The sequence below is a fragment of the Pseudonaja textilis genome, chromosome 1 (assembly GCF_049901715.1).
Source record: "Pseudonaja textilis isolate UNSWEBS1 chromosome 1, rPseTex1.2, whole genome shotgun sequence".
NCBI lineage: Eukaryota > Metazoa > Chordata > Lepidosauria > Squamata > Elapidae > Pseudonaja > Pseudonaja textilis.
The window spans coordinates 246,999,974-247,012,031 of NC_141990.1; the positions used below are offsets into that span (position 1 = coordinate 246,999,974).

At 35.6% G+C, this 12,058-nt stretch overlaps 1 protein-coding gene across 1 annotated transcript in view; it reads left to right on the forward strand.

Annotated features, from left to right (window-relative positions):
• The window catches only part of DCDC1 (doublecortin domain containing 1), a 283,783-nt gene that overhangs the window by 229,919 nt on the left and 41,806 nt on the right, over positions 1-12,058 (forward strand). The window contains exons 20-21 of the mRNA XM_087921221.1: positions 3,039-3,162; positions 5,554-5,735. Of these exons, the coding sequence (XP_087777347.1) occupies positions 3,039-3,162; positions 5,554-5,735 (306 nt within the window). The remainder of the gene's footprint in view (positions 1-3,038; positions 3,163-5,553; positions 5,736-12,058) is intronic.

Here is a 12,058-nt window from a genome sequence, read left to right on the forward strand (position 1 = left end):
TTCTGGGATAGTTCCTAATCAATGCAACATGCATATTGCATTCCTCTATCTGTTGGTGCATTGTAGGTTGGAGTATTTAATCTGATAAAATTATTGGATCATTTATTATTCCTATGTGGGTTTTAAAAAAGAATAGCAGGAAAAAAATAATTTTCCTGCTACTCAGCTGTGATAGCGGCTAATTTTTGTGGAGCTCTATAACTTTCTTCAAAAGTTTGATTTTATCATGCTTTGTAGTTCTAGTGAGGCAACATCATAACAATAAAAGCAAAATTTGTGTGTTCTATAGACAGATACTGCTTTGATTGTTGAGTACTGAAATCTTGGAATGAAAGTCTGTCAAAATATTATGGTTAGACAAACCAAATGAAAGCTTATTCATTTTTTCATTAGGGACATCCCAAAATATCATGTTAAGGAATGGACCAGCCCTACTGAAATTCTTGTATCTAGCTTTATAATGAATCCCATTTGTCTTGTACAATTGTTCATATTGCCATAAAGCACTGAGTCCTGATACACTTCAACCCATTTGATCTGCAGTGCAAGCCCAAGGCATTGTAAAAGCTAATTTAATCTCCTGTACTTCAACTGATCTCACTTCCTAGAATCAGAGGGTAGCTGAAATGGAACAGGAGTGGAAACACAGCTCTGTAATTAGCAAACAAAACTAAACTACCTTGTACACATAGACTTGTTGTACACTTTTGTTCATCTCTTAGTGGAGAGTTTGGAAAACCTTGGGGTGGTGGGGTGCGGAAGCAACTATATTAGGAAAGTTTGCAAAAATAAAAAAACAAGGCGTTTCTCTATCAAAAAAAATGGGAATTGGACTTTTTTTACAGCCTGCTAGTGATGTTTTTTTTACAGGTGTCATGCTATGGTCAGGCATGCAGTTTGCAGCAGATTCAAGATATTCCCTGCATGTGGTAGAATTCATTAACGATGAGAAAAACATGCATTGTACACTGTGTGTGGTGTGTATTTCTGAGTAAATGTGCAAAGATGGGCGCTGTTAGTTTTTTCCCCAAGTTTATACAAAGTGGTAAAAATCTCAAGAAATACATGTTGGCTTCATCTGAAACCTTGGTGTACATTAAGTGAGCCTGCTTGACTACTGCTCAAACTGTAGTGCTTCCCTTTGCTTTTTTCCATTGGACCTATTGTTTGGTCTGACTCAGATTTGGTTTCATGTGTAAATGGCAAGACTGAACATACTTCCTACTAATAAAAATTGATGTACTTGGTTTCAATCTGTCCTTTGCTTTTTTTAAAAAAAGAAAGAAAGGATTTAAATCATACCCATTGATTATGGAGTTAGAAAGTCTATCATAATTGTTTTTAGCCTAGTATTGAACTTTGCATGTATTCTTGAAAAACAGAGATTTGATAGCTGTTGGGGACATTATAAAATCTACATTACATCTTTGAATGCCGTAAAGGTAAAAGCAATTGTATTAGAAACTGCCTGCAATAAAAAGAAAATGAAATAAAGTAGTTAGGATTAAATGTTAAGCTTTGAAAATACATGGTTCTCAACTCAGCTTCCATGAACCACTGTTTCCACCTAGTGGCTGCAAATGAGAAATATTGTAATTTAATTCAGAGATATAGTATTGAAAGCTGAGGCAGCCCTCCCCCCCATCCCCAGTGAAATGCTGTAAGGGCAGAATGCATTTAGGCACTTATACAGTCATTATTTTGCTACCTATTAGTGCCAATGCAGTTCAGAGATTGTCAGCTTTTCATTTATAAAACACAGTTTTCAGAAGGCTTGAACTTGGTTGTTAAAAATCATACTGTGGTTGAAACCTGGCAGCTTAATAGCACTTTCAGGGAAAACCATGTGGTGTACACTGCAGATTTTCATTACCAATAATGCACAAGACCTGGCAGAATCTTGACAGGCTTCACATATGCAACTGGATCCCAAACTGCCTCTTGCTCAAGTGAATAGCAATCAAACTTTTTCTCTCAAATAGGATTTGCAAATTTCTGAAAAAAGAAAAAAAATATATTTAAAAGAAGATTAAACTAAAGTAGGCACCTTTTAGATAGACTGAATGCATCAGGAAATATTGTTAGAATGCCTGTAGCTTATCTATCTCATTACCCCATTCACTGATGTCTATATTTTTAGAAAAAAAATATTTTTAAAAAATCATTTGGTATTATCAGTTTCTAAAAGGAAATTATAGAGAACTGAACAGGAATCCAAGTGATGTGAATTAAGCTGATTTAAGATAATATAATTGTAAGAGTATTGATTTCCAGTGCTCTAGATAAATTAATTTCCTTGTTCTTGTTAAATGGGCAGTAAATAGAATGACTATTCCAGAATAGGAATATGTTAGTAGTTAAGAAACTAAATGTCATCTCTTTCTTGTATCAATAATTTATATAAACAGTTTCCCTGTTTACATTTAGTATCTTGCTGTGTATATTTTTTGTGCATATTTTGTCTATATTTTTGCATGTTGTGTATGATTGCATATAATAAAAAAGATGCAATATTCTATGTTATATTGTGTTTGTATTGTATTGCATTGTCAAATAGGCCATATTCTTTAAAAAAATTTTTTTGAAGTTTTATATGCAGTTAGTTCCTTTGTTATAAGATGCATATCATGCATGACTTCATATAGTTTGTCTATAGCTTATTTTCTTTATTAAGTTCAATTGGCCTATACTTCATTACACTGTATTATAACATATGCACAAGCCATTTAAACAATAAAATGTTGGAAAAGAACAATCCAAATATATAGAAAATGTTAAGAAGAGATACATGAAAATTACATTTATATAAGTTGAAATTAAATTCACAGAGCAGGAATAATGAACTGAAAGCCAGCAAGGGGGAAGAAGCAGATAAACGGTGCACAAATATGCATATGTACAGTATTTGAGAAGTTTTTTAAAATAACTATTTGCCAAAGGGAAGATAATTTAGCTTCCCAAGTTACTGCCAACCAGAAACATATTAGTTAAAAAAACAAGTGAACCTTCTCATACGAAAATAGACCTTTCTCTTTCAGATGGGCAATTAAACATGAAGGAACAAATAAGCCTGGTCAATGGAAACAATCAAAAGTGGATAATCCTTTATGGAATAAGTTGACCTATATGTGGCCTGTACTTCCAAATGGAGAATTAAACCAGGTAATTTCTTGGGTGGAGGAGGGTAGGCAAATAGACAAACGTGCATGCGCATGTAATCCCTACATATTTATCCAAGATATTTAAAATAAGTAGATACATACATAGACACTAACCCTAACCATATAGGCAATGAGAAGATGTTTTAAAAGTATGAAATATAAATAAAGTAAATCATCATCATATGCAATGTAAAAAAATTGTTCCATGTGGTTAATATAAATTGCTGTCCATCAAAATACAACAATGGTCTTTCATTATTTGTACTCACAAAAAGCAATCTAGATGACACCAATTCATATTTTATGACACAGAAATCAATTATTTCATTCATACAGAGGTGGTATTCAGCCAGTTTGGACCAGTTCTCGTGGACCAGTAGTGGAAATTATGATCAGTTTGAAGAACTGGCAAATACCACCTCTGATTGGCCCCGCCCACCTGCTCCTGCCCCTTCCAGGAGTCCCATGCGCACTGATTTGGCTCCCAGGTAAGTGCAGGGATGCCTAACCTGTAAGGCTGGGGAACCCAATTGATCTATTCGTTGCCTACCAGCCAGGATGGGATTCTACAGGTTCGCACCTATTCATTAGAACCAGTTGTTAACATTCTAAGCAGTTCAGAGAACTGGTTGTTAGAAGAAATTACTGGCCTAATCCTGTAAGGAAGGCAGGAAGGAAACATTCTGGTGTTGCTTACAGAAGCTGCCTCTCTGTTAACCCTTATTACATTCTTGGCAGGACTAGACTTCCTGTCTCTGGAACTTCTCTGGAGTTTTTTTCCCCTCCTTTGCTGGTACTTTGCTTGTGTGGCGTGACCATTCAAAGTTACAATGGCACTGAAAAAAGTGATTTATGACCGTTTTTCACACTTACGACTGTTGCTGCATCCCCACAGTCATGAGAGGCCAGACGAGAAGATGATACCTCGATATGAGTGATGTTGAGTTGGCCACACCCAGACAGTCACATGACCACCAAGCCATGCCCACCAACTAAGCCACAACCACAGAACCAGTTGTTAAAAAATTTGAATCCCACCCCTGCTCCCAGCCTCTCAGCTGATCTGCTGGGTCTTCTTTTGTTGCCCTGCACAGGACAACGGAGCTCGAAAGCAGGTTAGTGGAGTGGAGAGGGAATGGGGATTTTGCAGTATCCTTCCCCTGATACCCCTAGCAAGCCACGCCCACAGAACCAGTAGTAAAAAAAATTGAATCACTGGGATAGTTAAAGCTATGCCTTCATTCCCTATGAATGTTTTCATAATCTCTACTCCACAATATTAGATTATGTTTATTCATATCTATTAAATTCTCCCCTATTGTCTTAATTTCACAAACATACATTTCTAATTTTTTTTCCATTAGTTAATTCTGGCTCTTTACCATTTAATCCTTTTACATTCCAAGTCAAAATATTTCATTTGTTATGATCCACACCAGAAGGGCCCATAGGTATTGACCCCTGTCAAAAGCAACACTTTGTTCAATCAGACTTTGATATACTGTTTTACAGCAATATATTGATTTGTCATTCTTAGTTATACCTATGCTACATGCAGGATTCCCTACTAATCCTATGTTACATGCAGGATTCCCTACTACTGTAACATTAAGAGAAACTTTGATCAATTTTGGCATATTTAGTCAGCGTGTCATGCACAGAATTAAATTCCATTTTCCCAGGTGACCTGGATTTAGCTTTATCTCATTTGTGAAGACAGTATCATTCTCCTGATAAAGATAAGGAGGAAGCAAGATTTGCCTCAGTGAAGTTCTTCCTGTTGTAAAAGCCTCAGCTAGCTGTTCCAATATCCAGAAAGGGGTTTCTCCTCTATATATAACACAACACGGCAGCTTCACTTTCCTGTCAGAAAGGGGCATGTTGCCTCACCAGAAACATTACTGAAGCAAAGCATTTCTTCAAAGCTTTTCATAAACTTAGTAACTTCTATTGATTAGTTTTGGAGAAAAAAGATCTTATATGTCTGAAGTTGTTTAATGCTTTTGGTTTTCTTTTCTCTAACCATTCAAGCACTGAGGATATAGGATTCAGTAGTTTCATCTGTTGCTTTCAAATGTACATGTGAGGAACCATGATAATATTTTGGCTCACAGTATCTCTCCTAGGCAGATAGTAATCTATGTAACTGTTCAACTGTCTGTGAATTTTAAAAGAACTATGAAATGTTTGAACTTTTAATTATTCATGGCCGAGTCCTATCTGCAGATTTGGTGTACTGTATTTGCTGGCATTGTTACTTTTGCTATTTTGGCCCTCTCAACCCATATTCTAATTCCATGTGTGGAGCTCTTTGTCTCCAAGAAGTTGAATTATTAACATTGTTATAATACATGGCCTTACAATACCTCAATATTTATTTTTGTGTTGAAAGGCTTTTGACTGGCCCATTGAAGGTCTGCTGATTCCAAACAGCCCTCCACTAAAGAAGCCGGCTGGTAGGAAGCCAGAGATCAACATGCCTTTGAGACTGAAGGTTTTGAGAAATGGCGAGCCAGACAAAAACAAGGCCCTCTCTGTTCTTGGACTTGATTCTGCATTTGTGATAAGAAAACAGTAAGAACATAGTGTTTCTTTATTTCATATACAGTACATGTAAATGCATGTACAAATGTATACAAATTAAAATCATTGTTATATGAATTTAGCGAGTAACTCTACCTTCTCATTTACCTCCTTAAAAAAAAAAGCGAATCTCTGAAATATTTTTCAAAAAACCTATTTTGTTTTGCAACAATGAGGAGGATTAAATGAAACAATTAGCTATCCATCTTGATCAGAATATAATATGATAATTTATATGCAATGCTGTTACTGTTTAAGGCAAATTATGGAAACTTCGTGCCCACATATATTTATATCTCTATTTTAAGAGACTGGTTTAGAAATGCATAGTAACTCTTTTCCCAATGGCCAAAGAAGCTGTGGTAGCGCAGTGGTTAGAATGCAGTACTGCATGCTATTTCTGCTGACTGCCGGCTGCCAGCAGTTTGGCAGCTCAATTCTATATCAGTTCAAGGTTGACTCAGCCTTCCATTCTTCTGAGGTCAGAAAAAGGAAGACCCAGATTGTTGGGACCAATATGCTGACCCTATAAACCACTTAGAGAGGGCTGTAAAGCACTATTAAGCAGTATATAAGTCTAAGTGCTATTGCTATTGCTATGTCTCTGGAGATATAAGTCTAAGTGCTATTGCTATTGCTATGTCTCTGGAGATATGTTGAATAATATTGGACAGAGTTTTGTTCATTCTTATTAATCTTGTCCATCATTCCTTTAATTCAATAAAGGAGAATATTTGTACCTTAGGGTTGACATGAGGGGTCCTTGATGTTCTCTGAGCTTGGTTGTTTTCTTGCAGATGTTTCCTTAGCCAGGCTAGGTAATCATCATCAGCGCTTTAATTCAGCAAGAGAAATCTCTGCATAAAACCAGGATCTAACATGTTTCCAGAGTTTGCTATTACTGTTTACATTGTATCAGTCAGAGGCTAATGTATTAAATGTATATATATTACAATTTTATTCTTCCTATTCTATAGAGCAGTGGTGGCTAACCTTTTTGGGCTCCTGTGCCAAAAATTGTGCGCACGCTTGCATGCTCACACTCGCGTGCCAGCACCTAGAAGGCAATGCGCCCCCCCACGCCCCCTACACATGCGCACGCAATCCCCACCCACCCCTTTACCTGCACTGGGCCTCACAGCTGATTTTGGGTGGTTTTGAGGCCTTTTTTAGCCTCCCAAAGGCTTGAGGAAGGCTTCTGAAGGCTTCTGCAGGCTTTGCAGCCTGAAAACTAGCCCCCTTTTGTCATTTCCAGTATTTTCGGGAAAACAGGAGTGACGAAATGGGGCTAGTTTTTGGCCTGCAAAGCCTGCAGAAGCCTGCAGAAGCCTTTCTCAAGCCTTTGGGAGGCCAAAAAAGGCCTCAAACCTGCCAAAAATCAGCTGTGAGGCATGCATATGTGCAGTGAGGTAAGTTTGCCTGCAGCTTGCGTGCCGGCACAAATGTCTCTGCGTGCCACCTGTGGCACGTGTGCCATAAGTTTGCCACCACGGCTATAGAGGCTCATGGCAGTGTATATAGTATTCCCACTTCCTAATTTCCTCACAGCAACAATCATGTTAAGTAGATTGGATTGAGAAGAGTGACTGATACAAAGGCACCTACGGAGCTTCTCTAGCTGAAGGTGGATTTGAACGTGGATCTCCCTGGGACAATTTAAGTAGTATACCAGATGGGTTGTTCTAGGGCTTGCTAGCTGAATTGAAATATATAGCCTCATCCATAATATTTGACCATGGGCATGATCTTAACATGGTCTTAACAAGCAGTGGACATAGGACACCTAAGAAGTCTGCATAATAAAACAAGAAAATGTAAAATTAGGAATAAAAATGGGCTGAGTCAGAGGTAGTATTCAGCAGGTTCTGACCAGTTCTGGAGAACCTGTAGTGGAATTTTTGAGTAGTTTGGAGAACCGGCAAATACCACCTTTGACTGGAGATTTTACAGTATTCTTCCCCTGCCACGCCCACCAAACCACGTCCACAGAACCGGTAGTAAAAAAATTTGAATCCCACCTCTGGGCTGAGTGAATGTGGATTAGATATCAAAGGGAGTGACTGGCATGGAAGAAATATATTGAGTTGCTTTGCTATATAGAGAAAATAAATGAAGATAGCACTAAAAAACAAATATAGATGAAATGAATTAACGAGTCAAGAAGAAACAAACACTGAAAAGGTTGGGGTTAAGTGATATCCATGAAATTTTAACTAAACTTTTTTAAAGAATAAAAATCAATATATGTACTGCAGGCAAGAATGGTTTGCAAAAAAAAATTGTGGTATTGTTGTAAACTAGTTCTAGCTATGTTTCCCTTCTCCTATTTTATGACTTAAATTTATTTAGGTTATGATTTCATCCTTATTTTATTAATTTCAGCTACACTACAAGTTAAATACCAGAAACTATAGTTATATAGCTATAGTGAACAAACCCTTATGTTTCCTGAAACAAAACGATAATAAATATATAGTGCACAATAGTGGCCTCCAGCAGTGAAGCATAAATGCTTATTTCTCTGTGCTTAATTTTATAGCGTTTATTTCAGTTTCATTCCTCAAAATTATCACTATAATTCTGGTAAAAAATTTCATCATTTTTAGAACTTCTTCAATTCATTGCTTGAATTTTTATTCCATCTATTCTGCTAAAGTCATCTCTTGAAAAATTAAAAAATAGTTTAAAGCAGCATAATAATAGATTAATTAATGCTCATTTTAAGTGTTTTAAACTTAACCATGACTTGTTCTCTTTGACTTCAATTTTTCAACTATCCTTTTCCTATATACACATTATTGCTATTTTGTTTTTATAGCTACCAACTACGTAGAGTTTGTGAATAGGTGACATACATGTTTAACCACAATCATTCTCTTACATGCATTTTTCTCATCTCGTGCTCCTTTGACTTCATTATTCTACCATAGAACTTTTTTCATATCCTCTGCAATACTTCTTTTCACTTTTTCCATTCTGTTTATCTTCTACTCATTATGTTGGGAGATCAATCAATTCCCTAATTCTTTTTCTACCTGGGACTCATATTTTCTCTTTCTTTAGTTATTCTATTGGAAAATGGTTTTGGGTTTGTTAGTTTGTACCCAACACACTCCCAATTAATACCAAAACCCTGTGTCAGCATTCCAGAAAAACCAAACTCCAAACTCTGAGACAGGCATTTTCTCAAAGCTCCATTTTATTAGAGTTGTCATACTGGCACATCTGGGAAAACCTGAATCTGAGAGTTCCGGGTTTTCCCTCAGTAATTAAAAATACAAAATCCATCCCCTGCACCCATCACTCCATCACATGGCCCAATCACCACCTGTTCCAACTTGAGACATCTCTTCAACCACTCCTCAACCAGGTGCAGGAATAACATGACCTTGAATGTAAAGAAAAATGCTATTATGTCTACCCACTTACGCTCCATGAAATCTCCCGTCCCAATTTCCCAAGCACAAGAATGTGGCAGCCTGGAAGCTTCTAGTGCTACTATAGCTTCCAAAGCTGACATCTTGATCAGATCAAGCACACACATCATTCCTTTCAACTAATTAATATAGCCTAATGTTGATTATTAAATATTAGCAAACTTTTGTAAGAAAAATAAACTGACAGAAAACAGGTCAAAAGACAAGCAAAAGCAGAGAAAGAAAGCAAATTTACAGAACTTTCCAGAGCTACTGGAAACAATACAGTGGGTACAGTCCCAAGGGAATGGCATTTAAGAGATGGTGCAGTGGTTAGAATGCAGCACTGCAGGCTACTTCTGCTGACAGCCAGCTGCCTGCAATTTGGCAGTTTGAATCTCACCAGCTCAAGGTTGACTCAGCCTTTTATCCTTATGAGGGTGGTAAAAATGAGGACACAGATTGTTGGGGGCAATATGCTGATTCTGTAAACCACTTAGAGAGGGCTGTAAAGCACTGTGTATATAAGTTTAAGTGCTATTGCTATTTAATTATTCTAATCTTCATTCTTCTACAAGGAACAGTAGAAGTGAAAAGTAGGCTATCAGGTGATCTCCAGTTTGATGGAGATGAGCTAGCTAACCATTTTACTTTCACTTTTGTTTCTTTCAATTCTTTTTTCTATTGATCGTTTTTTTCCTAAAGTACACCCTTGACAGTACAAAATACTGGACTATCTCACATGTAGAACTGCTCATGTCCTCTGTATCCTTTAGCACTTATTTGATTTTCATCATAAAATCAACTCAATCATACACTTAGATGTATATAATTTCCTTTGCTATATGTAAATATTAATAGACTTATGTTTAAGCTACAGTATGTATTTGAAACAGACTTTTTTTTACACGGATATTCACCAATCACCATTTTCATTCATGCTTGAGTCTCAAAGTGGCTGAATTGTTTTTTCTAGTGAAAAAAGTCATTTTTTTTCTTATGAGCACATACACACACATATATACTAAAAAAACACCCTTCCTTTTTACTGTTTTTCTATAAACAATAAAGTGATTATAATTATTACAGAACTTTTCATGTTAAAAAAATGTTTGTACTAACGTCTACTGTATACAGTGGCCTTAGACAAACTTTGCAAAATTTATCTATATACATGTCTGGAGATTTTTTCAATTTGTTCACTATCCCCTTCTTCGACTCATAAAGATTCTCCTTATTATGACTTTAATATACTTACTAATTATTCACCTCTCAGCTTGCTTTAGCCTAGAGAGGAAAACATAGCAGAGTAAAATAATTATTTCCTGAGCCTTTTGGAATTCCTGTTGATTATATTAATTATGTTGAAGACTATGTCTCTGTTTTTCCAAAAATGGCAATTAGAAGATTTTAATTAAAACCTGAACAGTTAAAAATACTTTTCCTGATAATTTTTTAAAAATTGATCAGTGATAATTATTTTGTATTTATATAGGCATATATAGATGAGATTATATAAAAAGAAACAGCTTTCCATCATAGCTTATTTTTAGAACTAAATAGTAATAAAAGAACAATAAGATCTTTAATGATAAGATATTTAAAATGAAACACTTTAAACTTTAACTGCAGTAATAACGTATTGAAATCTCTGATATATAACTTAGCTGACCTAGTTCAAGAATATCATACTGTAGTGCTTATTTCACACTTTTTTGACCCAATGGCTGCACATTTTTCTTTTCTTTTATTAAAATAGGAATGAAAGATACTGGGGATAAAATGTTCAAGCCTTCCAGAAATATTTGGGAATTATATTTCTAAAAGTTGATCTAGACAAAAAGATCTTAAAATCATTTTTTTTTTGCCCTTTTGCTCAATAATATCTGTAATCCTTTATTGAACCCATTTCTGTATGAAATCTTTAATTTCTAGCGGGACAAAATACTGTATAACTTCATCCATATAATATACTTTTATATTGTCTAATATTGCTTTTACATCTTTATAATAGAGAACGGTGAATATTCATATATCAGTGAAAAGCTTTGATGTAAAGAATAAGTTAAATACCTCATTTCTCACATTGTTAGCAAAGATGTCACCTTTTAACCTTTCTTTTAAGCTTTTTAGAACATCTGATGCTTTTTTATAATAGTTTAATATTATTTTTTCAGATTGATTAAATACACTTCATACATCGCTGAACAATGAGTAGCATTCAGATAGGCTGTCCGCTGAGCTGCCTGCAAAAGTGATACAGTTAAAAAAATAATCTTCAAAGTAAAGTCAAGCCTGAAATTGAAATCTTTGACGCATACATCTCATAATTAGTTCTCTCTCTGCCATATCTAAAATGTGAATATGCTGTTCTTAAATTTATTCAGATCTTTTAACATAGAAATTTAATGAATGGTATAAGCTTTTAAAGTTTTCTTCTATAGATCTGAGGCAAGATCTAAAGTTTTCCAAACTACCTTTTATAACATTTTTGAATTTCCATGTTTGGTCATCTAAAACCCACCCACCCCCACCCACCCCATGACTGATGAAATGAAGAAAACTGTTCCTGCAGTTGGCTTTAATAGTTACATAGCTACACACATGAAACCATTGTGAAGCTACAATGAGACCTTTTCCCTACTGTCACTATAGCCGCAGCTAAGAAGCTGTTAATATTGCTACTATTTCTCTGCTCTTGGTTAATTTGATCTTGAGTTTGAAGAGAATTGTGATAGAAAAATGTTCTTCTGCCTTATTCACAACATTCCAATAAGTTTCTTTTAAATGTAAAAAGTTTCCCATCATTTGATGGATGTAAATGTCATAATATGGGATATCATTTATGTATACGTTTGATTTATTTAGCGTGCGTGCAGAATCTGGGATTCAAACAGC